The sequence below is a fragment of the Nesoenas mayeri genome, assembly GCF_963082525.1.
Source record: "Nesoenas mayeri genome assembly, chromosome: 2".
NCBI lineage: Eukaryota > Metazoa > Chordata > Aves > Columbiformes > Columbidae > Nesoenas > Nesoenas mayeri.
In genome coordinates this window covers 157,878,259-157,905,581 of record NC_137543.1, presented here as the reverse complement: position 1 = coordinate 157,905,581, position 27,323 = coordinate 157,878,259, and the positions used below count along the sequence as shown (strand labels likewise).

The window sequence follows — 27,323 nt, the reverse complement described above, 5'->3', positions numbered from 1 at the left end:
GTCTTTGTTTGCCTTCGACTCTTTTTTTCAAGTACAAAACCCCAAAAATCTTCTTGAATAAGTACTCAGCCAGCTTTCCCCTCTCTAGCTGCTATTTGTTTTTCCTGCACTAACTCTTCTTCCTTCTTCTTGTGAAGCTTTAGAAGATATTCATCAGGCTCAATTCCTGCTTCCCTCAGCTCTGACATGACTTTCTCCAAGCGGTGCAACGTACGGGCACTCTGCACTTTTCGAGCAGTGATGTACAGCGTAAATTCCTTGAATCCCATCAGTTTACAGGTATCCACCTCACAGATATTTTTCACATCTTTGGTTTTGTCCACCTGGGGGAAGAAAACTAAACCCGACATTTTTTCCAGGTCTTCAATATTCACTTGGAACTCGGTCAGCTGGTGAGTGAAGCCGATGGGATCGTTTGGCACCACAAAAGCCCCTAGTACCAAGGGCTCTGTAGATGTTCTACTCCGTCTGGCAAGGATCACCTTGTAGAGGTGGGATGGCACAGCTACATCGTCCTTTCCAATCACCTGTCAAAAATAAAGTTATGTTACAGAAACGGATCTTATCAGTTGAGGGGGGCAGGAAAAATATGTGACACTAATTCTACTACCTCTAAAAGGGAGTCACAGCACGTAACTACACATCAAAATCATGTGCAATGTTATCAGACTTGGAGCAGAGCTGGAAAGCACCATTTCATTGTAGCTCCTTATATAGCTGGTCAGGAATGAACTCGTTATTTAATGTCTGAATCTCTCTCTCAAACAAGCAAAGCAGGGCAAAGAACACTTCATTGCACGGTTATTCAGCCACTGTTGGTGAGAGCCTTTCCTAGAAGGTTCTCTACCTTTCTCCTTTGACAGGACCGACTTAATATTATAGTGTTAAGAACAGGCTTAAATTCAAAAGATTAGTCAGTAATTGCCTAAATATTTGTAAAGATCTGTAACAAGGAGCTTTGGTAGAAGAAGAAACTCAAACCTCCCAAGCAGACGCAATTCGTTACAGCTGAAACTAAACTGGAACCAAACCAAGACCCCAGTTCCCTAATCCTCGTGCACATCTCCAAGTGTTGTTTGAAGGGATGGCAGATCTTCTCGCTCATACTGCACCACACCACTAACACTTGCAAACCTGTTTTCAGTAACAATAACTTCTTGACCTGAGAGTTCCTAATCATGTGGGTTTTAATATCCATTTTAAATCAACTCGTAAGCTGGTCAGTCATTTTTTCTATATCTATTTCATAGGTTGCATTTAAAAACTATGTTGCCTAAGTAAGTGTTTTTTCGAGCAGACCTGGATATAAAAAAGTACATTTGGTGACTCGGTATTTTGGAAGAGACGTCTATCTGAAGAAAATGCACCTATTTCTTCCATAAATGCACTATGATTCAACTTGTCCATGTTGGGTTTCCTGCTGTGGCACCCAGACCAGGATCTGGGAGTTTAACTGAAGCACCAAGCGGGGAGGATCAGGACCCTGAATTCACGTGAGATCAGTTAAAAGCTCACACACGTATGTATAGAGCAGACTGTATCAGGGAATATACCTACTGATGATAAATGTAATCTCTCCAGTATTCAAAAAGTGATGCTCATGCCTGCATACTTTTTTTTTCCCTTCAATATCACTGAACTGAATCTGCCACGCCAGAAGAGTGTACCAAGCTCACACATGGAAAATCTGAGTTTTGCATAATCCTTCTGTATAACTACCCTTCTAAAATTTGTACTTTTGTTCTAATGGCAACAGAAGAAAAAGATGCAGATGCCCTACAAAAACTACAAAGGCATCTTGTTTTATACAGAAAATCCAGTAATTTGGTAGTATTTCCAATATTTGCAATATTTGCCAAAACAAAGACTGCTTGTTTTGATTTTTTAACAGCTTTTGTTAGGTACAGTTAAAATACAATTTCAGAGAAAGCAGATATTTATTTCACTGTCACAACTGATCAGATTAACTGAAAGTATTTTACAAACTAATGCAGTATTTCAGTTCAGACATGCTTCGTCCATTCATGCATTCAGTATAACTCAATCAGAAAAGAAACACTTCTTATGTATACTTCATTCTGAGAGTATTCAGCACTTCTGCAAAAGAAAATACATTTTTAAAATTAAACTTTGCCTGTGGCTACTGAACCAAGGTTCACTTCAGTCTGTTCCAACTGTTAACTAATCTCAGTTATGAATTCTTTCTTGAAGTGTCTTCTACCTCTGTTGCCAGTTTTTTAAGTGACCAGTCTTTAAATCTTACTGGTTAGACCACAACCAGAGAAAGTACCTTCAGGAGAAAGGGAAACCTCTGATAAATGAAGTTTATTCTTGTTTTGCACAATAACGTAGTAGTAACATCACTACTGTCTCTGGCAAACAGGTGCTCTTAGATTTCTTTACTCCGTTACAGAATATTTTCCTCCCCTTCTCTAAAATTAGGCTATTTAATGGCTGCACTGTAGTTTAAGCTTTTGTTTCCTTTAACAAAAATGATCTTGCTTATGCCACCAACCTTCTCCTAAATAAAGCTCTGCCTCAACATCTAACAGTCATTGAAACTGATAAGGGCTAAATAAATGCCATAAGCCAAATCTACGTTCCCTTTCAACAACAGAAGTCTTGATAGGGAAATTAGGCCTACCAAGTGTCAAAGCACTTTGCATTTAGCATTCTGTGTGGGTGAAACCAGAGTTATACAGGGTTGACGACATAAATAATCAAACTTGACTGATGCACAGGTAATTTTAAAATATACTGAAAACTATGCATTCACACGCTGATGTATCTGGTAGGTTAAAAGGGAGTTTAACTTATCTGAGATAGGTAGCACGCAATCTGGGGAGTACATAAAATGTTTTGGGAGTGAGTCTGCATGGTGATCCCACTCCCTGCACCCTCCCAGGGCAGGGGGGAAGAGAAGGACTGTGCTGGTTTGACTGAAAATGGGTTCATTTTCTTCATGCAGTTAGACACCTTTCTTTTTCACAGCTAGCACGGTCATTATTTGGACTTGGTTTGAGAACAAGAAGATAACACCCCGGGACAGAGTTAATGTTTTTAAATGCTCTAGTCTGAGAGCCAAGGACACCCTGAGCTCTGCCCACAGGAGTGAGGCATCAAGGAAGGGGTGTATAGACAGGGCAGAGCTTGACTGACATCCAAACTGATCAATAAGTTTTCCATTCCATTAGCGTTATGCTTCGTATTTAAGGAAAGTCAGGATTTGCGGTCTCTCTTGCATTCTCCTCCTCCTCTCCCCTCCCCTCCTCTCCTCTCCTCTCCTCTCCTCTCCTTTCCTCTCCTCTCCTCTCCTCTCCTCTCCTCTCCTCTCCTCTCCTCTCCTCTCCTCTCCTCTCCTCTCCTCTCCTCTCCTCTCTCTCCTCTCCTTTCCTGGAGACCTGTTCAGGGGAGTTCTGTTCAGCGCATTTAGTTCGGCCACTTGCCATCCTGCTGTTTTGCAGAGGCCTCTGGGCCTTTCTGCCTTTTTCCTCTTTTCTCTCTCTGGAATCAGCTTTGGGTCCAGGTGCTGTTTCCTGGGACTGGCTCCTTGGTGCAGACGGAGGTCGTCAGGAATTTTTTATTTTAGATTCTATTTCTACTTTATTTATATATTTACTAGTGGACTATTACTATTTTGTTATTTTATTAAACTATGTTTATCTCAATCCAAGTTTCTACCTTCCCTTGTGATTCTCTCCCCAAAACCGGGGGTGGGGAGAGGAAGGGAGCGAGCGGCGATCATGGTGTATCGCTAGCTCGCATTAAACCACAAAGACGAAGCTGCGTGCAGCACACTGAAGCTGCTGTAACCTCCTGAGAGAAGGCAGCAGCAAGACTAAACCGCATTCCCCAAATGCTCCTTGTACCAACAATCACAGAATCACAGAATGTCAGGGATTGGAAGGGACCTGGAAAGCTCATCCAGCGCAATCCCCCCACGGAGCAGGAACACCCAGATGAGGTTACACAGGAAGGTGTCCAGGCGGGTTTGAATATCTGCAGAGAAGGAGACTCCACAACCTCCCTGGGCAGCCTGGGCCAGGCTCTGCCACCCTCACTGAGAAGTTTCTTCTCATACTTAAGTGGAACCTCCTGTGTTCCAGTTTGTACCCATTGCCCCTTGTCCTATCATTGGTTGTCACCAAGAAGAGCCTGGCTCCATCCTCCTGACACTCATCCTTTACATATTTATAAACATTAATGAGGTCACCCCTCCGTCTCCTCTTCTCCAAGCTAAAGAGCCCCAGCTCCCTCAGCCTTTCCTCACACGGGAGATGCTCCACTCCCTTCAGCATCTTTGTTGCCCTGCGCTGGACTCTCTCCAGCAGTTCCCTGTCCTGCTGGAACTGAGGGGCCCAGAACTGGACACAATATTCCAGCTGTGGTCTCACCAGGGCAGAGTAGAGGGGCAGGAGAACCTCTCTCAACCTACTAATCACTCCCTTTCTAATACACCCCAGGTACCTTTTGCCTTCCTGGCCACAAGGGCCCAGGTCATCCTGGTCATCCTGCTGTCCCCAGGACCCCCAGGTCCCTTTCCCTTATGCTGCTCTCCAACAGGTCATTCCACAACTTATACTGGAACCTGGGGTTGTTCCTACCCAGATGCAAGACTCTACACTTGCCCTTGTTACATTTCATTACATTTTACCCTGCCCAACTATCCAGCCTCCTGACCTGCAGCGTTCCTGTGCTGTATGGCCTGTGCTGCCTTTTCCAGCCCTTTTCACATACTTTTTCCCCAGTCTATATAAATGTATACATACTAGGTCCTCCTTAGCTCAGCTCGCTCCCTTTCTCAACACCTCCCACACATCTACCAGCATCCTCTGTTGTACAAAAGCCTAGAGGAAGGGTGAACACACAGATGGAGCTGCTACGAGTATCTCCAATTAAGGGATATGTGGCATACGTAAAACAAACAGGTGAATGCCCGTTGAGTGAGCAGAGGGAACAGAGACTGAGTCGGAGGACGGAGTGGGTGGATAGAACTGCTGGGAAATGAATAGAGCTGCACACAGAATAGTTAGGTACGAAATGGAAATGCCGAACGCCTGAAGTGAGTGTTGAGGGAAAACTGAACCCATGCTTATATAATATTATGCAAATATATATAGTCTATGCAAAATAATGCACATTTATGCATAGTATATGCTCCTAAGAAGGAGGGAAGGGAAGAAGTAAAGGGAATACTAGTTCAAAATGAAGGAAAGGTTGGTCTTTTGAGAAATGTAGTTCCTATCATAGAATGTCCTGAGTTGGAAAAAACCCACAAGGATCATCGAGTCCAACTCAACTCTACACAGGCAACGGAGATACATGTAATTTATATACTGTTTCAATTCCACAGAAGCTCTCTTTTGAGGATTTAAATAAATTTAAGTAGGGCTCAGGTTTTATACTAGTTCTCTGAACAGCAGTAAACTACTACTGTAATTATTTCACTCAGTTCTGACACTGTTAAAGTGACTAAAACACGTCAGCCAGCCAAGAGTCTCGAGTTCACAAATGTCCCTTCCTTACACAAAACAGGGCATTAAAGTTCTATTCCCAGCTCATTCTGCTGGAGGACAATACTATAAAACGAGGGTGCCTGAACTCTCTGACAGGGTAAATATGGATCACAAACAATATATACTTTTTTCTGCAGCTTAATCTTTATGGTAAACTACGCAAAGGTTATATCACCAATAATTTAGGCAGCCAGTGTGACCTAATGATTTGTTATAAAAGGAAACGCAGATCTGGAGCACGCCATAATAATATTTACATCATTATGCTCTGTAATATACCACAATTTACCTTTTTAAGGGAGTAGATACAGAAAGTGCAGACGAATGTTTCTGTAGCTGCCCCAGCACAGAGCTCAGCAACAAGATGTAAAACATGATTCTGCAGAAGTGAAGTTTGCACCAGGAGCAATAGGTAGGAAAAACAAACTCAACAATTCATTTCCTATTGCCACCTAGAGGATTTTCCTACCTAAGTACAGCAGTCTGAATCACTACTCTGATCTGCACCACCCCATTTCTCTCTGTGCATGCCGAACAGAGGCAGAGAGCATATGCTCCTATTGTAACAGAAGAGAAAATGGGTTAAGATTATCCGTGCACAGATGTTGACTTTGATTTGTGCTGGTCTATCCACAGGCAGCAGATGATCTTTCAGCAATCGATGTCTGAAACAGCTATCTGTCCCAGCTGGAAAAGAGCAACAGTTTTTAATAGTATCTGTGATTAAAAGAAAAACCCATGCACTAATACAAGCAAGAAAATAGAACAATGCTCTGCTGAAAAAATCACTGCTGTCCCACATGCTTTCACACGCCACAAGGTAAATTTTTGTGTAATCCCTTGAAAATGTTCATGTTGCTATTCATATAAAATTTCGCTTAATCTTTCAAATTTTCAACAGCCTCAAAACAGGAAAAAAAGCACTCAAGCTAAAAGCCTTCTTTTTATAGCATTAAATATACTTCCCATCATCATTTGGGAAAGCATTGTGAAATTTCAGACACTATTTCTCTTTGCTTTCTGTATAAGTTCACCATAAAGATGTCCATTGCCTGAACTTTTTGCAGCCACTTATTCCTTTCATTTTTGCTTTGCTCTTGTTTTCTCTGGTGATCTGGTGCTGGCTGAAGCCCTAAGACTGAACTTGTGTCACCTAATTATGCAACATTATGAGAATGTCATTTTCAGCGGAGTGTTTATTGGGTTTTTTATTGTTATTGACATTGTTATTGACATTCCACAAGTGTGTATACATTTGTTATACTCCTCCATGGCCAATTAAACCTGGACAGCTGTCATGAGGACAGGCCATTAAAACGTATGCAATTCCTGACATTTAGAGATGTTTACATATTGCTAAAACAATAAAAGTGCTGGTAAGCAGTTATACAAACTTAAAGAGATCACAAGGGCAGATAAAGACAAGTGCAGAGGCAACATGATTAGTTGAAACAGAGAGAACTCAGTGAGCTTTGATAAATTCAGTCTCATTAGCTAAGTCACCGGATGGGGATTTGTCTTAAGCTTGGCTTTCCTCATGATTTTGGGTTGGTCATTGTTTTTAAAATTGCAGAAAGGACAAATTGGATAATATTTGTGGAGTGCTTAAATATCATAACAAATAATGAAGACATTTTCTAATGGTATTTAGGTTAAGTTTAAACACATGGCATTAACTAATGTCACCTTCATGGTGGCAGTCACATAAATACGGGGTAAAGCCATCCCTACAAATGAGAGTTTGGAGTTTATGAGAAAGAAAACTCCATTCTTACATAAACAGGAGAAAAGGAATAAGAGCAAAAGAATAGAAGAAATTGGAAGAAAACAGAGTGTTAATCCTACTAGAAATTTTAAAACATACACAAATGTTACCATATTTTCATTTTACACCCAAATTGTAGTTTCCCAGAGTGGTAAGAAAATTATCTTCTGAAAGGGTAGGAATACTTTTTGGAAGAAAGGGCTCATGAATCTAGAAGTAGTATTTTGCCACCTAGTGACTAGAAAATGAAATCAACCATGGATAGAATTAGCAGAAGGGACTAGACTGGCTTTTCATCAGTGAGAGCCAGCTCTGCACTGGCAATTATCTGAGATTCTCTTAGAACCTGCTAAACAGAATCACCCTTGATCACACCTTAACTGCCAGCACACACTGAAGAGTCCTTGCATCAGAGGGCACCACCATCAAATACACCATGATAGCTCCAGAAATTCCCTCTATGGTCCAGTCACCATTTCTTCACTTTCTGTAATAACCAGAGTGTAGAACTAACAGATACTGCAACCCAGAACTGACTGAAAACAAGCATACGTACAACTCTTTATGTAACAGTACTTCCGTCTACATCTGGCAATAAAAAAATGAAGATTTCCATCATGTTTCTTGATGGACAGAAATCAAGGACATCATTCCTGCCATCCGAAACAAGACTGCAACCTTCTCTGAATGGGGATTTGTTTTGTTTCAGCTGTAACTTGAGGAATTATACTGACCAGATCCATCAGATACTTTACTGTAGATAATATCATTCCTGCCAATATGACCCCAGGTTTGACAATCCACAGTTTTATTATAATTTGATACTAAATTCTGTATAGAAACAGACTTTTGGGCAGTATAAAAATTCTCTTTGCTATCTGTACAATTTTATTTACTTAATCATTGTGACAGCATTAACTGCTTTCACTCCAGTTCCTTGCACGTTTGTGTTAGACAGCACCGATTCTGCTGATAGTGTTTTTTCCTCAATATTTGAGAGAATTCTGTCAAATGGCATTGAAAAGAACTGAGGGGTATGAAGGCAGACCTAGCGATGCAGAAAATAGAAAATACTACAGATAAGGTCGTAGTAACAATCTGCAATAACACTGTAGAGCCAAGCATTCCAAAATGCAAATGTATGTATTTCAGGAAAATGTAATTTGTTATGGCTGGTCTGATTGCTACTGCCAAATCACTTGGCAATCTTAAAAAAGAAAGAGAGAATGAAAGAGAGAGAGAAAAAGGGAAAGGGAAAGAAAGGGAAAGAAAGAAGGAAGGAAAAGGGAAAGGGAGGGGGAGAGGGAGAGGGAGAGGGAAAGGGAGAGGGAAAGGGAGAGGGAAAGGGAGAGGGAAAGGGAAAGGGAAAGGGAAAGGGAAAGGGAAAGGGAAAGGGAAAGGGAAGGAAGAGAGAAAGAAGAAGGAAAAAAGAAGAGATGGTTAAAAAAAAGAGCCATGCCTAAATACATAGTTATGGAATTGAAAGACAGACAAACACCCCCCCCCCTTTTTTTTTCCCCTTAATAAAGAGCGTGGGGTGTATATATGAATTATGATACCGTATTTACATGATGACAGACTCCTACTTCCACAAAAGCCATTTAGGTTACTTAACACTGAAGCCACTGAAGTCTCTATCACCGCTCTTCCTATAATAAAAAAAACCTCCAGGATGGGTAGAGGGCTAAATAAAAGTAACCCCATAAATCTATCCTGCACCTTTGGTGTCTCTTCTCCTCCAGTCTTAACCCACCACCTATTATTTGCATTTGTACATCATATCTAAATTTAGGGCTGACAGAGCTCTGGCCATTTACACCAGTCTAGCCCTTCGCACGTAAGTTTTCTGGGACTTGTATAACAGACCTAAATCCCTTAGTTGGCCGTGTAGCCTCTTTGCTTGGAGAAAACCTCTACTGCTTCTGAAAGCTGACTGGGGAAAACCATAATGTACTATCTTAAATTTGAGAAGTGCAATTTGGCTGTCGGGGACTTGCCACAGAACTAGGTGACAAGTAAGTTTATCTTCTGGTACAGTTGTTGTGCATCTCTGGCTAAGTCATTCAATTTTGAAAATGAAATAGCAGGCACAGTATCAGTATGAACGCAGAATTTTGCTAAAAAAGTACATGTAAATGTCTTCTAACAACAAACAAAACAGTATCTAAACTATACTCCTGTTCACCTAGCATAGCCAATTCTTCTTAGATTAGTATTTACTACAATGACGTTTCGAATAAGAAGGGTGGAGCGCTGAGCACGACATAGTACAATTATTGCAAAATTTGTATTTCGAACTCCAAATCTGCTGACAGAGGAAAATCACTGAAGTGACAGTCAGTGGAGAACACTAATGTATAAAACAAGACAATGTCATTTTGATTTGATCTGGCCACCGATGAAAAACCTGCATCTGCCTCTCCAGTGACACAGAACAGATTTTTCCTGTTGGCATTCTATTTTACATATATTCTCAAAATCTGTTTTTCAGATACCAAGCACAGTCATCAAGCTACTCTTTGCAGTAAAAGCCTCTGCTGGAGACAGATGAAATGACAGAACATATCTGAGGATACAGCAAGTTCAGCCAACAGATAGAACAACGCTGGCATCTAAGGAGTTCGAGGTTAATTCCCTTTCTGGAATTAAACAGCAAATGGTACCAGAGTCCAAGCAAAACTGGGAACAATGCCATGACTGATGCTCTGTTTTTCTTCTATAGTGATCTAAAAATAACCTTTTTGGATGTCTGATGAGAAAAACACCAGCCTGTAAAGCCACGGATACACACTTCACCACTCCTTTAGCCAAAAACAAGGAAACTAAGATTGAATAGAGGATCGGAAACAAATCAATGCAGACACATTCACTGTAGTACCACTGTGTTTTCTTTTTTTCCACAGTTCTAGTCTCAGAGGAGAAAAAAAACATTAGAAAGAAGCTCGGCCTTAAGTCACGTTGCCAGATGATCAGTTGTGAGTTTCAGCACTATTGTGTGTACTACAGCACTTCTCCTTAAAGAGCACATACAAAGAAAACGGACACCTCCTCACATCAGCTTTATAAGCCCAAACAATGAGGACTAAAAGCCTTTCATTTCTAAGTCACCTGTTTAAACCCAGCAGGGTTCACTCGGAAACACAGCTAAGAGGGACCTTCTCATCTCCTTCAGCTGCCAACTCTCAGTGTTCTTGGTTTAGGGGCAGAATCCAGGCTACTAAAATCAACAGCAATGACTGCAATTATATCCAAGGCATCTGTTTGAAAAGAACTTCTCTCCAGTGCTTTGCCAGGTTGTGTTCCCTCTTCTAAGTGTGTTGATGCAAGAAGGAAACAAACAAAAACCCGCAACAACAAAAAACCAACACACCGCTCCACTCTGAAGTTTCTTTCCTCAAAGGACAACTTGTGCCACAAAGAGATTTTGAAACTAAAACAACCCAATTCTCAGCCTGTATTTCTTTACTCTTAGAAGTGTAACCAAAGAAGACCCAAATAAAATCATTTAATATTTAAACCTAACTCCCAAAATCAACATTTTGCTCTTCCTACTTGCAGACAGCATTATCTGTACTTAAATACAGCTTATATACTAATTAACTTACATAACAAATCTCACCATAGGAAGCTGCGTAAAGGATTTGTTAATGTGTCCAAATGGTGAAATGAAAACATGAATACCATCATCCTACCATTTTCAATCTCACGCTGAACTTCACTTCATAGTTTCTATTAAGACTAAAATTGATAAAACATTCATAAAAGACCAGTGTTGTCATTGAACCCAAAGATGATGAAGACATCTTGGCAGTAGACAAGAACCAAAGCAGCATGGACATTATGTGCCACTATTATTCCATCACTGTATCCTGGTATCAAGTTGTTTTGAATAAAGTCAGTAAGATGAAGTGCCTGCTCTTATATTTACCTGTGGAATACTAAAATTTACATTTCAAAACCACAATAATTTTTCAGAAAATGTAAGCTTCCTCTTCTAAGAAAACACTTTCTCTAGAGAAAAACTAGAATAAAGATGACCAAAATTAAAGTGAAGCACTCGATAAATGCAATTGATAAATGATTCAACTGCTTCCTGGAAAATAATTCCCAGGTATAAAATGTTCAAGTCAGCTCAAGATTTTTAATTCTTTGCTATGTAAGATGAATATACATATTTAGGGATAAAAAATTAAATGCAATATCCTGACGGTGACAAGGAGGCAAATTCCAGCAAGCTGTGTGCAGGCCAGGAGAACTCTGACAGTACCATTCTGCATGATAATAAGCCAAACACTCAGCTCGAGTCTGTTTAAAGGAAAAATCTCCCTCCTGCTCCCAGCTGTGTGCTCTCAGATGCATCTCACGCTGGCATCAGTAAGCGCTGGACTCCTCTGTGTGCTGCTCTTTCTTTCTACAGCAGTAGAAAACAAACCCAATAAGCAAATAAAGAGTCCAGTATGGATGGTTAAACATCTTGTGGAATGATCTGAGAGTCATCAACAATGGCAGATGAGGGAGAGGACTGTAAAGTATAATGGGCGAGAGCGAAGTCAGCACTGTCCCTTTGGGTGGCAAGGAACCGCTCCCAGTCTAAAGCTGGCTTTATCAGCTTTCAAACTTATCTGTGTTGGTCTCTCCTCCCAAGTAGCATGTGATAGGACAAGAGGAAGTGGCCTCAAGTTACGCCAGGAGAGGTTTAGATTGGATATTAGGAAAAAATTCTTCCCAGAAAGGGCTGTCAGGCATTGGAACAGGCTGCCCAGGGCAGTGGTGGAGTCACCATCCCTGGAGGGGTTTAAAAGGTGTTTAGATGAGGTTCTCAGGGACATGGTTTAGTGCTAGAGTTAGGTTATGGTTGGACTCGATGATCCTGAGGGTCTTTTCCAAGTGAAATGAATCTATGATTCTATGTGGCGTTGGTCATATCCCTTAACCACGGCTTATTTATCCACTCAAAAACGAGCACAGTTGTCACCTTCCTCACAAAGATGTGGGGGGAGCTTAAGTTTGGAACTCTCACTGAACACGAAAAAGATAAATTATTATTACTACATTTTCCTAAGCATATCTGACTGTCTGGAAAATAAAATAATACAACCCAAAACCAAAGCTGTGATTTTGTCACAGTCAAGGTTATAGATGTGTGGGTGAGGACATGAGGGACAGTTTTTAAAGAAGTAAAAAGGTAAAAGCAAGCAGGAAAAACTACATTCTATCATGACTGAGTTCCACGTTCAATCAAATGGAAATCAGCCGTGTATTTATAATGGAGAAATTGCGCCTAAATTTTACCGCTAAACAAGCCAGTGTTGAAAGCTGAACATTTCTCTCTTTTGTGTCTCTCATATCCCTCTGAAACGGGTTTGTTATAGCAAGCTCATTCACTGCTCCTCAGAGGACTGCTTGGACAGTTGAATCACTCATGAGCTGAAGCTGCCGTTGATCCGAGTACTTACTTCCAAGGAAAAGTGTTTTTTCAAGAGGCACAAAATACAGCATTTATTATTTGCATTATGCTAGCTTTCATCTAGGAACTGAAAACAGCAATAACATCTCATTACAGCAGGGGCAGGAGGTAATACTTACTCAGATGCCTTACTACGCTCAGATCCTACAGATGTGTAAACACGTGGTTACCGAGGGTAAGTCAGGACAAGCAACAAATTCATCTCTCAACTTGAGAACCTTTGCTATCTGTCTATCAGTGACAGTTTCTAGAGACTGTGCATGATCAATCCTAAATCTTCAGAGTATTTTAAGCTGGCAATAAAAACGGGGGACCAAAAGCACGGGGTATCAGTATCACAGACCAGTGATAACACTACATTCACCTAAAACCTACTGAACTGGAATGAAGCCTTTCAGTTCACTTTGGGATGCTCAGAATCTCAGTTGTGATGTATATGGGATATCGGCAAACAACTGCTTTTGAAATTAATGGAGCATGGGTATGTAGTTTTGCAAAACTCACACTACCTTTGTATCGCACCGTTGCTAAAATGTATCAATACATGACTGAATAGATACCTAAACATCAGCAAAACCCACTCTCTGCTTACTGTCATGTATTATAGAAGTCAGAAAACAGCTTTACTGCAGACAGTGACTAGGCATTTAATACATCTCTCTTTGTAAACAAATTGTTTTAAAATGATACTTTTTCATGTGTAGGAAAGATATAACATCTCTCCTGAACTTGTACCAAGTAGTACTAGACATTTTGGACATTTTGCATGTACTAAGATAGCTGTTTTATCAAGCTACAATCTAAATTTTAAACAAATAAATAGAGTATCACCACTGCACTGTTAACCCAGCAACATACACAACATACCTGATAAGTAACACTCTTCTTTCCATCATCATTTGTTTGAGGCAAGGTCAGAGGTCCAGAAACTACCCAAACATCCTCAAATCTCTCGGTCAATTCCCGACAATACATTTCCATTCTGGAATATATTTGTCAGATAAAGTCAGCTGACAAAACTTAACATAATAATCTTTGAAACATACTGTGAAGGGCAAGATGAACTACTGACAGTTTAGGAACTTATTTCCAAACTCATGTGACTGACTAACAAGCCAAAGATGGTAAAATGAAGCCCAAGTCATAGTTCCCACTTGTCCCAGGTTCACTTATTTACAGATAGGCACGTGTTATCACACACATTTGAAAATGGTTTCCATAGTCTTACCACCTATCCTGAAAATCTGAGTTCTCTACTTACTCTCACACTTGACCCTAGAAAGATATTGTTGATGCTTACTTGGGATTAGTAAAATACTTGGTTCAAACAGCAGGTTGTGGTATTCTTACTTTAAAAAGATTTACCACATTACTGGACTTGTTTGTTCCTCCCCCAGGAATCAATGTCCTGCAACTGACAGCTCTTCCACAGCTCAAAGTACTTAAGAAAGTTTCTACGTGTCATTCCCACTAAGTCTACTGGTTTCTTTTTTACAGAAAACTGTTTAAAAATAAAGTAGTAACTCCAGAAATGCTAATGTTATTATTGCTTTTTAAACTAATTGATTCGGTTTACAGCATAATATTTCTCCAAATAAGAAGGTTTCTGGATCATGCTTATTTCACATAAAACGAAAGATTATAGCCTGTCTTTGATCTAACACCCCAAGTGTTACAGGAATCACAGGCTGTGAATATCCATTGGTACTTTACTAAAGATACAGCTGCACTCAAACGGACAAACCATTTTTTGCTGTGTTAGTGAGTTAAATCAGCTTACACAAATCAGAATTAGCCAGAATGAGCCCAACGAATCAGAATTAGCACGTAATTTTCTTTGGTAACAGTGAGCTGCATGTGATATGCCAAAGCATTGACCACAACCTGATTTTTTTCCTGTTGTCATCAGCTCTGCTTCCAAGCAGCTCAGCTCCTCAGGCTGTCTCACAGCCCGACAATACAAACACCGCCTTGCACATGGAAAGAGTGGGAATAAATTCAGGTACGGAGCAAACTGCTTTTGGTGGAAACAGGGACAGAGATCGGACTACAGTGACCATGAAATCGCACTCAAAACAAGGCAGAAAATGACAAACATCAGGAAAGAAAGCAGCCTGCTGTTGGTGGGAAGAGAAGGAGGAATAAGTACTAAGGTGCAGTTAGAGCACAGCACTGAACCAGTCTGATAGCTTACTATCTAACAGCTTGCTGAAAGACGCGGTCCTGCTCTCCCCTTTCCTACTGCTCCCCATGTCTTCCCCAGCTCAACAGTCTTACTCCATCTTCTGTGTTGGTTCTTGCACTCATCTCACCAGTTGATCCCAATTTCTAAGCTGGCAGAAACATAACCAAGCAAAACAAAATGCAAAACAGTTTAACTGTGTTAGCAGATGGAGTGACTGGCTGCAGTCAGGCTACTACCAGAGCTGGAACTGGGAAAGCAGCAAAACCACATGGCTGGAGGGTGAATACCACTTCAAAAAGCAAGAGATTGTTAAACTGACTCAACTCTGTTGCCTACCTGTTCCTCAAAAGAGAATTCAAGAAGCAAGCAATTGAAAAAAGAGAAAGGAAAAGAGTACTGAAGCCAGGAAGGGATACAACGCACAAGAGACATAGTATCCTTAAAACTATTTATGATTAAACAAGAGACTGACAGACCAGATGGTATAAATATCTTGTTCACGGATTTAAACCGTGGGGATAGAGTGCTGGGGTTGGGAGAAAGTGATAATAGCTGCTTAAATTGTGGGGCCGATGGTGCCAGTGGTAATTTTCACATACTCCCCGTGATTTCCTGATTAGGCAGAGATCCTGTTTAAGGGAAATACAGAGGGTTTCCAGCCTTAAATTGGTACAAATGCCTAGCTTTTGTATAAGGAAATTTTACGCTCAAATAGTTGAGACATTAAAATGATTAAAGAAAAAATATCTCTAAAATGTTAAGTGTATTTCATTTGTCTATAAAACAGCATAACCTTATTGAATGCTTCGTATGATTTTATAGGCATTCTTGTAAAACTGGAAAGCAGTCCTGGGTTGAATGATGATGCATTTTTGACAGACGTTTAGTACATAATTTTTCTAACCTTCCCTTGAGCAAATCTTGTGAAATACATCATTTTCCCCTCCTGTTTCTGAGTCTCAGCATTCTGGAAGCCCTATGCAAGAAGCACTGGATGAATGCTACTTTTATTCATGTTTTTCTCTGCTCAAAGGAAGGAAAGAATAAAAACCCTATGTGAAGAAAGTGTAAATTTATCAGCCACTCATTTTTACCTCAAAGCCCATCTAGCCAGTGTTCACAAGTGACAGAGAACCTGCCTGGCTGATCCTTGGAAACCAGCACTTGAAGAAACATCCAAGACCTGAAGCAGTCACGACTCAGTGGGGAGCGCTCAGTTCCCCAATTCAAAGTGAACCAATGTCCACATAGAGAGATGTGAATGGCCTCACACTGGAAGCACGTTTTTGAGGGAGAGATGTTAAAGCAAGATCTAAACTCTTTTCTTACTTCTATTGAATTTTCCTTTAAAACACGTTAAGCCTGGTACCTTTTACCCATATCAGCCAGAAGAAGTAATTTTATTTATTCTAAACTAATGTCCTCTACAGACTGATTGAATACAGAACTAAAGCAGTCGTTATACTATTCTTGCACTGTGAGGACTGAGCTGCCTTTCATTTCAGAGCAAGTTGCTATGATCTCTACAGATAGTCTATAAAGTGTTTGAGAATACTTTGATGTGAAGCTTTATAAATACAGCAGTTTTGATTTGTGCTACTGCTTGATATTTTTCACTTAGTTTACTTACAAGAAATTTCTTACCTGTTCCAAAATCCAGCATTATTTTCATAATTCTGAGGCACGATGTTAGACAGATAAAACGTTTCGGCCATAGCTCTCTGCATACAAAATGAAAATAATATAGTGTAACTGAAACATCTACAAGCTGAAAACATATTTTTAGAAGTTTATAGATCAGAATCCACTTCTAGTTTAACCTTAAGATTAGCATATAAAGCCTAAATCAGAACATCTACAAAATTACTTTGGATTAAGAGGTGCATAATGAGGTGCAAACCGTGCAGAATGTCTCTCCTTCGATTTTTGTTTTGACAGAAACACAGCATGAGAATGTCCAATTCTAGAGGCACACGAATTACTATGTCACCTGGTGTCAGTTTTTTAATGCTTTTGGATGCAACTATTAATAGCTGCTCTTATTTTTGAATGGGAAGGATGCCTTCACCCATGCTTTTCATTTATTTGACTGCCTAATTTGCCTGATGATTAGCTTTTTCTTTCCACTGCAAGAAAAGTTTTTACTGAAAATATTAATCAATATTTTACAAATGTATAATGTGCAGGTGATGTAATGATTTGTGAGATCCAAATGGTCAAACATTTACGCATCTGCTTAATTTTATCTTTAAAAAGTGCCATGAACCCCTCTGAACTGAAGCCCGCATATGTATCTCCAGATGCGAAGGACCTGGTGCTAAAAAACTACATCTATGCAGGGAAATAGAGGAGAAAACATTTCCAAGGTCTTAACCCAGAATCTTCGTAAGTCCTGTATTACCAATATTTTTCACATACTACTTCTTCAAAGTGAAGAGGCTGATAGAACTCCTTAGGATAATGAGCAAATACTACCTGCACTAATTAAACTGTGAAATTACATTTTTCGAATCCTGTATTGGAAAGATTGTATCATCTCATTGCATTTCAAGCACGGTCCAGGATCTCTCTGCACACATACAGTTCACTAGAAAAAGACCCCCAAATCTCACAAATAAATAACCACCAAGACACTTCTAGTAGAAATAAAATGACTTGTTCTTTCAACCACCACATGCCACTGCGCTGTCACTCTGCCTCACTGCATTCTATTCTGCCTGGCAGAAACACAAATTCTAACTGCTTCTTAATTGACAAATTGCTGCATTAGGCACATTTCACAAGAGGATCCAATAAATCCAAGGCTGCTTTGTTAGTCAGCCAAGGCATTAGGGTGTGCTTTTCTTACAGCTCAAATAAATGGCAGGTGAAGACATTTTATAGACTGAAAGAACTATGGCAAAAGAAGGTTCTAATTTACCTCATACGCCTTGCCAGAAAGGAAAAAGCCTTTTAAATCATCCAGGCAATCCCCTTGCCAATACAGAACACTACTTAACAGCATCTTTGCTTTGCCCAATCTAGCCTTAAACATCTCAGCACCCGTCAGCCAGAATGAAGTCATCGTTCCCTGTCTCCCTTTCACTGAGCTTCAGAACACACTTTCAGGGTTTGTTTGGTGAAGGTTATAATCTTCATTTCACAGGCAGACAATGTGACATACAAGAGGTTGAGAAGACTTCCTTAACGCTGTACAGTACAAGATATACTCACACCATCTCTGCCAAACAAGTTAATATAGGTGTGATGTAATGAAGAGAGGTATGTCAGCAGGGGATGCGCCTCATTTAGATGCCTGAAGCAGACTGTGAGAGCATCCTACAGTGCTCAGTCAGGAACAGACCTTGTCACTCCGAGTCAATAAAGAGACCACGTTCCATCTCAAAACTGCAAAAGGAACATTACACATTACTTCAAGGGTCTTCTGACCCTTTCCGACTGATAAACATAAATTAAAAAGAAAGAAAAAAATCCTACTGTTGAAAATTTGTTATCTCCCGCTGGTGCCATGTGTCCTCGTGACCATCCGCTCCCAAGGTAGTCTTCATTGACAGCACTAAACATCAGAGGGATGTTAGGATCTGGTCGGAATTTACAGTGTCTTCGGTCTGCATTGCCTAAAGAATAACACACTAAATTGTCAGGTTATTGTTAAACCGTCATGACAAGAAAAAAAGAACTGGTTCTGTCACATCTTGCCAAATGACCCATGCTTAAGGATTCAACACCTTAATCTAAATTGAGTGTTTTTCTCAACTATACAAGAGAAGAATTCAACTTAAATATCTGTGCTTCAGTCCTAAATTAATTCCCACTATATATTAAAAGTTGTAACATGCTTACTATGTTACAGAGAAAAAAGAAAAAAATAGCCCTATCATAAACACAGATCAATATTAAAGGCAAGATTGCTAAAGACATGAAACAGTGCAGATTCACTTTTTAGGACAACGAAGATATACAAAACTTCACCAGCTGCAGTTCCATTTTTATGTTTGATCCATTACAATTTTTCTTCAAGAAAGAAGTGCAGAGCTTTCCTTTTCCTTTCCAAGATTCCCCTGCAGTCTTTCCAGACATTTGGGAATTACGCACGAAAATTACTAAGTCGAAACCTTGTGAAAGACAAAAACTTTTTGAGGGGTGGGTTGTGGGGGAAGCGAACTTAACTGTTGCAGAGCCCACTCCAAGCAGCTGTCTTTGCTGGGGAGACTGACTTCTTCTCAGATTTACTGGCTGTACACCTATATTTCCTTCCTTGCACTGTGTAAAGTTCCAGTAAACCCCTTGGAAAAGAGGATATTCTGAGTGGGCTGCAACTTTGAGACTACTTAATCCCAAACCAAGATCACTTCCTTGGAAAAGTGATGGCCAGAAGAGACTTGCATGAATTATTCTGGCACTCACAACCTCCAATAAAGTATCATCTTACTTAGGGAATGGCCTGGAACCCAAAACCATCCGTAAGTAAGAAAAGTGCTCCAGAAAAGCAGCAGAGGCTGACTCAGCTGTGCCTGTGCAATCGGTCAACAGAGCTGGAGAATAACTGGCTTAGGGCACCATCATTGTTGTCCACATTATGTTTTTCACAAATGACAATATAATTCCAAGTATCTAAGGCATACTGAATTTTCTTTGTAAAATTCAGGGTGTCATCTTAGGTATAATTTCACAGATGCAATACACAGGACCATTTATAGTCTCTTTTCATTTAAGCATGAATCAGGACTTATAAACAACAGAGAGAATTTTCCTCAAACTTGGCACTTTATAAAGCACTTACACAATGTGAGGGGCAATTTTCAACAGTGATCACTGCTAGTTGTTAAAATTATTCTTTTTTCTATAGCTGACTGTGCACACACACACAAACTGCACACACTCTGGCTTTTTTGTCATGTCAATATTATCAATGAGCTTCCTCGTGCTCCGTACTGAGGACAAAGCGTGGTACACGCTCCCCACTTGGCAGTTCTCTGAAGAACCCAAGAACATCTTTATCAATGATCTGGATGAGGGGATTGAGAATACCCTCAGTAAATTTACAGATTACACCAAATTCGGTGGGAGTGTTGATCTGCTGGAGGGCAGGAGGGCTCTACAGAGGCATCTGGATGTGCTGGATCGTTGGGCTGAGGCCAATTGTATGAGGTTTAACAAGGCCAAGTGGAAGGTCCTGCACTTGGGTCACAGCAACTCCATGAATGCTACAGGCTCGGGGAAGAGTGGCTGGAAAGTGACTGGGGGGAAGGGATCTGTGGACATTGATTGACAGTGACTGAACATGAGCCAGCGTGTGCCCAGGTGGCCAAAAAGGCCAACAGCATCCTGGCTTGTGGCAGTAATAGTGTGGCCAGTAGGACCAGTCCGTGACCGTCCCCCTGTGCTGGGCACTGGTGAGGCCAAACCTCGAATCCTGGGGTCAGTTTTGGGCCCCTCATCATAAAAGGGACATTGAAATACTGGAGAGAGTGCAGAGGAGGCGATAAAGCTGGTGAGGGGCCTGGAGCACAAGCCTGATGAGGAGCAGCAGTGGGAACTAGGGATGTTCAGCCTGGAGAACAGGAGCTGAGGGGAGACCTTCTCCCTTTCTGCAACTGTCTGAAAGGAAGTTGGAGCATGGAGGGGGTTGGTCTCCTCTCCCAGGTAACAAGCGATAGGATGAGAGGAAATGGCCTCAAGTTGTGTCAGGGGACATTTAAATTGGATATTGGGAAAAATTCTTCACGGAAAGGGTTGTCAGGCATTGGAACAGGCTGTTCAGGGCAGCGGTGGACTCACCATCCCTGGAGGGGTTTAAAAGGCGTTTAGACAAGGTTCTTAGGGACAGGGTTTAGTGCTAGAGTTAGATTAGGTTATGGTTGGACTCTATGATCCTGAGGGTCTCTTCCAACTTAAATTATTCTATGACACCCAAGGACCACAAAGAAGTGAAGGGGTGGAAAATGAGCATCCATATGCAGAACGCATCTCTTGGAAACCAGTGCCTGTAAGCAATTTCCTTTTCTTTGCTGACCATCTGTGCATATGTCTATGGAAGTGATGTCAAAACAGAGAGGTGGTCAGAGCACCTTTATGCAGCATAGGTAAAAGGAAGGAGCTGCACTTCTCTTTTCTTCTTTGATAAAGCAGGTGACATGATACTTTTACACAGGACTGATGCTTAGGAAGCAACACTGACAAGTTTAGCAGTGTGTAAAACAGCACAATTCGTATTTAAAAAAATCATATTTCATCTCAGTATGTAAGACAAACTGTAATTATCAACTGAATCTGAAAAACGGAAAACTATATCCTCATTTATTCTCTGTTCACTGTTTGATAAAAAAGGCTATTTTCTTCTGTAACCAGTTTTGTACATCTCATTTACATGTAAAGCTAATTTATTTCCACCATGGTTTTTAAACATTTACATTCTTACTTATCAGTAAAATACATTTTTTTACATCATGTCCTTTCAAGACTCCAGGACATGGAAGGTTTTTATGACCTTCACCAAACAATACAGCTCTGCCTCAAATCTTAATTAGAGTAGCTATCAGACATTAATCAGAGCCAAATGCCTCAAATGCTTAATTTCAACTTGCATGTTAGTTGTATCTGACCGTTCTGAAAACATTTTAACAATTCCGCTGTTAAGGCCCACTTGAAAGTAAACCTGGAATTACTGCTTCCTTCTCAGAAAGAAGTGGAATCAATGATGCTACTTAGGGGTTGGTTATAAATATTTTCAGGATCACGCTTTTAATTTTGAAAGGTAATTTGAAGACAGTGATTAAGATATATTTAGAGGGCTACTGCGTTCATAAAACATTTTACAATTATACAGTTACCTCCATTACTAATAACTTGCCTTATAAAAACCGAATTAATGCTATAAACTTAATTTACAATGACTGTATACCACTCATATTTCATTCACCACTGACAGCAAAAAATCACTGAGCCTCTGTCTTGCATAAAAAGCAGGGGAGACAGTATTAGATAATGCACATCAGAAAATACAACAGAACTGCATCGAAGTAAGTAATGGCTGCAGTGAGCAGGTAATGCCCTCTCTAGCTTTAAACACTTACAACTGTTCATGCCCTTTGCTCCATTTTTATCTCACAAATGGACATTCATCTTTTCTTCCCCTTCTGAGGAAACCTCTTTAAGAGCTGTGGATAAAACAGTCTGGCCACTAAAGGCATTGACTCCACAAGCATTCACACATATGGGGCAGTACCTCAACCGACATAAATTGCACCACGGAACTGCTCAAGCAGTAACATTGAACTTTGCAGGTCTGAATCAGGAAAGAAAAGTTTCATTTTTTTCCATTTTTCATCTTCTCTCCATTCATGTTTAAAAGAGCTAAATTAGGCTTCCCTGCCACAGCACGACTTAGTGTGTTTACACTCACACAACTGTATTTATCTGGTGCTTACAGACTGTTTCATAAATCCATAATAGAAATTTCTCCCGGAAGGTAGCTCTAGTTTTTCTTCATTATTCCCTTTCATACTCAACCCATGGGCCAAGTGTGTCTTGCAGGCTTCAGGACTTTGTACATTCAATATCAGACTAGTCCCAAAACCAGAAAGAATACTGAAGAGGCTGCCAACCTGGTGTGACACATCTCTTTTAAATCACTGGCAACATCAGCCTTAATACTGTCACGAAGCTGACAACAGCCAGAGGCCTGCTGCCTCCAGTGAGATTGTGAATGGGTGGAAAAATCCATACCTAGAGATCACTACAGGATTTTTACTCCCTGCCTGCTCCTGCGTCCACTTTCTGTGAACTGCAAGGCTGACTCTGGGTGCTATAAATGTAAAAAATAAATACATACATACCCAGTGTCTTCTGTTTCGAAATATGTTCAATCACCCACCGAGGCACCCGTTTTGCTTGGTCATAAGACAGTGCATGATTTGTGTAACATCTGGTCTCTGTTCCAGCTTCAGGGAATCCATATTTTTCCAGCAGAGACTCTTCCACTGGTTCTGAGAAGAAAAAGAAAGCCATCCAAATATGAAACATGATCAGAAACAACACTGTAAGAAAAGCACCTCCGTGGATATAAACATACTGCATAGGGAACTACTTGAGGTTACTGCCACAATTAAAACCTAAAAGGATATTAAGAGAGTATTCCAGTGAAACTCCCTTCTACCAAAAGAGATGTGCTTTTCATCATGCCCTCACATGAAAATCTCAGGTCCAGGCCTAACTCCTCTACTTTAATGCCTACACACATCTACCTGGTAATTGCTCTGGGCTGGCCTTCAGAAGAAAAGCTATCAGATATTCAGGGACAAAGGAAGTAGGACTAGAGAAGTGATTGTGCCTCACCTTGAATCCTGTGTTCAGTTTTGGGCCTCTCATCATAAGGACATTGAGGTACTAGAGACAGTGCAGAGGAGGTGACAAAGCTGGTGAGGGGCTGGAGCACAAGTGTGATGAGAAGCAGTTGAGGGACCTGGGGAGTTCAGCCTGGAGAACAGGAGCTGAGGGGAGACCTTCTGATCTCTGAACTGCCTGAAAGGAGCTTGGAGCATGGAGGGGGTTGGTCTCTTCTCCCAAGTAACAAGTGATAGGACAAGAAGAAATGGTCTCAAGTTGTGCCAGGGGAGGTTTACATTGGATATTAGGAAAAAATTCTTAACAGAAAGCATTGCTGGGCATTGGAACAGGCTGCCCAGGGCAGTGGTGGAGTCACCATCCCTGGAGGGGATTAAAAGGCATTTAGACAAGGTTCTTAGGGACATGGTTTAGTGCCAGCATTAGGTTATGGTTGGATTTGATGATCCTGAGGGTCTCTTCCAACCAAAATGATTCTATGACTCTAAATCAGGCAACAAGTTGTTACGGACACAGGAGAGAAACACATTTCACCCTTCAGAGCTGGAAATCGAACTCTTCCTCACAAACTGTCATGTCTGAGTTGAGCACAAGCGTGAGTCCTGTCCTGCCCTCACCAGGAACACTTACACTCTGCTGAATGAATGAAATCTTCACTTTGAGATTTTTTTGCTTGTTTGTTTTTTCCAAAGAACAGTTTTCTCTCATGGAGGAATATTTACACATGTCTTACTGACTTCCTCGTCCTCCAGCCATCTGTTCAAGAGCAACTCAAGTTTTCGGAGCCCCTCTTCCTGTGCTTTCTAACACTTCAGTACCTTTTAAAGCCTTCAGGTTGCACAGAAAACTGCTCATTCCCACCAGGCCCTGGTGCCCTCCAACAGCCCCTTCCCCACACCTTGCAACCCCACCAGACCCACCCCCGTTAATGCAAGTCACAGCCCAGCATCCCCAAATAACTGCACCACCCTCAGCATGGGGCAGGTACCCAGGAAACTCCCCGCCCTCCGTGCTTTGGGCAGCCCAGGGTGGACGCGGTGGGGAGAATAATAGAATGTCAGGGACTGGAAGGGACCTGGAAAGCTCATCCAGTGCAATCCCCCCATGGAGCAGGAACGCCCAGATGAGGTTACACAGGAAGGTGTCCAGGGGAGTTTGAATGTCTGCAGAGAAGGAGACTCCACAATCCCCCTGGGCAGCCTGGGCCAGGCTCTGCCACCCTCACTGAGAAGAAGTTTCTTCTCAAATTTAAGTGGAACCTCCTGTGTTCCAGTTTGAACCCCTTGCCCCTTGTCCTACCATTGGTTGTCACTGAGAAGAGCCTGGCTCCATCCTCCTGACACTCACCCTTTACATATTTATAAACATTAATGTGGTCACCCCTCAGTCTCCTTCTCCAAGCTAAAGAGCCCCAGCTCCCCCATAAGTGAGACGCTCCACTCCCTTCATCATCTTCATTGCTCTGCGCTGGACTCTGCTCTGAGAGGAGAGAGGGGCTGGGGCAGTTCGGGGCCGCCATTCCCGCCGCCGCTCCCCCACCCGCCACGGGCCCGCCGCGTCCCGGCCGCCGCTCTTACCCTCCTGCAGGGCCCGCCCGGGGCCCGGCTCCGACTGGCTCTGGCTGCGGAGGAGCCGCCACGCAGCCCAGCACGACGCGGCAGCGCCCGCCGCGGCCCCGCAGACGAAACCGCCGAGGAAGCGGCGGTGGCGGGGAAAGGCCGCCATGGCGGGCAGGGCCGGGCCGGGCCGGGCCGGGGAGGATCCGCGGAGCCGCGCTGCCCCGCCAGCGCCCCCTCCCGGCCCGCCCGCCATGGCGGCATCGCCTCAGCGCGGTGGAGGAAGGACAGGGGAGGAACGAGCGAGGGGGGATTTGCCCGAGAGCTGCGAAGAAGGGAGCGAGAAGGCGGCGGGCTGGCCCTCAGCGGGACTGCAGGGATCCCCCCGGAGAGGGGTGGCTAAACTGGTCCCCAGCCAGTGAGGCCGGGGGGAAATGGCGCCAGAGGAAGATGCGGGGTTGGGTTTAGTCACCGGTTGGTTATTTGACATCAGGCTTTTTGTCAGGAAAAACACCAGCCCCATTATTACTATTTTTCCCTCACAAGTGTCTGTTAACGTTCACATTAGTATAACAGAATGTCCTGAGTTGGCATGGACCCACACGGATCATGGAGTCCAACTCCTGTCCCTGCACAGGACACCCCACAGTTGACACCGTGTGTCTGAGGACGTTGTCCAGTCTCTTCTTGAACACTGTCAGGCTTGGGGCTGTGACACCTCCCTGGGGAGCCTGTTCAGTGTCCAGCACCCTCTGGGTGAAGAACCTTTTCCTAATATCCATCCTAAACCTCCCCTGGCACATCTTCCTGCCATTCCCTCGGGTTCTGTCGTTGGTCACTAAAGAGAAGAGCTCAGTCCTGCCCCTCCTGCTCCCCTTGTGAGGAGCTGGAGCTGCCATGAGCTCTCCCCTCAGTCTCCTCCAGGGTGAACAAACCAAGTGACTCCTCATACGGCTTCCCCTCCAAACCCTTCACCAACAACACTGACCTAATGTGGGTCCACTGGAAGCACTTCCCGCCTAGCACCAAGCAAGATGCGTTTTTTTCTGAAAAAAGGGACCATTTTAGAAATGGAAAACACCAAAACCTGAGGGCTGTGTTGCCACACGACCACTTCACTGCAGGCAGCTTGCCTGGACTGGTCCGGCCATGCTTGTTTATGGCTGGAGGCATCTTCTTGTCTCATGTTGTGGGGATTACAGAGCACACTGGGTTGCTATGAGTACAAGGAGCTCAGGGTTTGGTTTTTTTTGGAGTCAAAAAAACCCCATGGTATGTGTAAGGTGCATCAGCCCCAGGTACCTCACGCTGAGGCCATTTCCCTGACTGGGAACCCTGCAGCACTTGTGAGTTTGCCAACAGCCCGCAGTCCCCCAGGAAATAGCCATTTTTAGCTTAAACGCCCCATCACTGGCAGTCACAGCTACATTGCTGGACTTTGTATTGATACAGCTTAACGTTCATGTAACGCTCTATGTGAACAGTTATTCGCTGGGAACGATACGCAGCGTTACCACAGGGCTGCAAGAGGCAATGTGCTGAAAAGCACTCAGCGATTCAAGCCTATTCTCTTTTCCCTTTGGAATAATTGGGAAATAATGGGTAGCAGAGACCCCAGCTGTGCCTCTATGGGGATTTTGTTAGGGATTTTGGATAGCAGAGATACTATTAAAACACCAAAACATTCTTCTATAAAAAATAGAAATATTCCAGCTAGATGCCGAAGACAATAAAATACCAATTATTTTAAATGTCGCACCACCAAGAGAAGAAACTATTTGTAATTTACTGTTTATTTTCATATACAAAAAGATAAACTTGAAATAGTTCTTTCTAGTTTTTTTCCTCCTATCTGTTGGGGTGTAGCTGCTTCACACAGGGCAAATACTACATTCATACTGGTTTATTCGGACACCCAGTGCAAAGCTGAAGCAGCAAAACTCCAACTTGACAGATCTAATGTCAAACTTGAGACTCATTTCTAAAATACCACAGTAAAAAGGAACAAAGATCCACTGCAAATTCATGAACTATGATACAATGTTCTTGTCAAAATGTCTTCATTTCATAACTGCAATACAATGGATGTCTGCATTAGGCCATTTTATATATACATTTTATATATATATACTTTTGCAGAATATATATATATAATATACATATATAAAAAATCAGCACACTTCAATCCAAAAGGGGTTACAGCAACGAGCTTAACTCTCTGTATACTTTTTCTTTAACAGGATACTTTAGTATAACTTTTGTTAACTCAGTAGTACAAGCTATCTCTGTTCTACATTTTTATAGCTACAAGAGTGAAATATAACCTACAACATTTACATTTCACATATCTTGGTATACAAACAGTACTTATTGAATTTGAGCCAAGGACCAAAAGACTCTTTAAAAATTATTTCACCATCTGATAGAGCTTCCTGTAATTTACACTCAGTTTATTCTGCAATCTTCTAAATCATTTACTTAATCTCAT

The 27,323-nt window shown here is 41.8% G+C and overlaps 1 protein-coding gene across 1 annotated transcript; it reads right to left on the bottom strand.

The window, feature by feature from the left end:
- Window positions 1-25,004, bottom strand: EXOG (exo/endonuclease G; the record flags this gene model as incomplete). Its single annotated transcript, XM_080338737.1, has 6 exons — window positions 1-527; window positions 13,616-13,730; window positions 16,578-16,654; window positions 18,411-18,550; window positions 22,772-22,921; window positions 24,857-25,004. 6 exons carry the CDS (start codon window positions 25,002-25,004, stop codon window positions 66-68), a joined length of 1,092 nt encoding a protein of 363 aa, XP_080194863.1. The 3' UTR covers window positions 1-65.
- Between the last annotated feature and the right edge of the window lie 2,319 nt (window positions 25,005-27,323).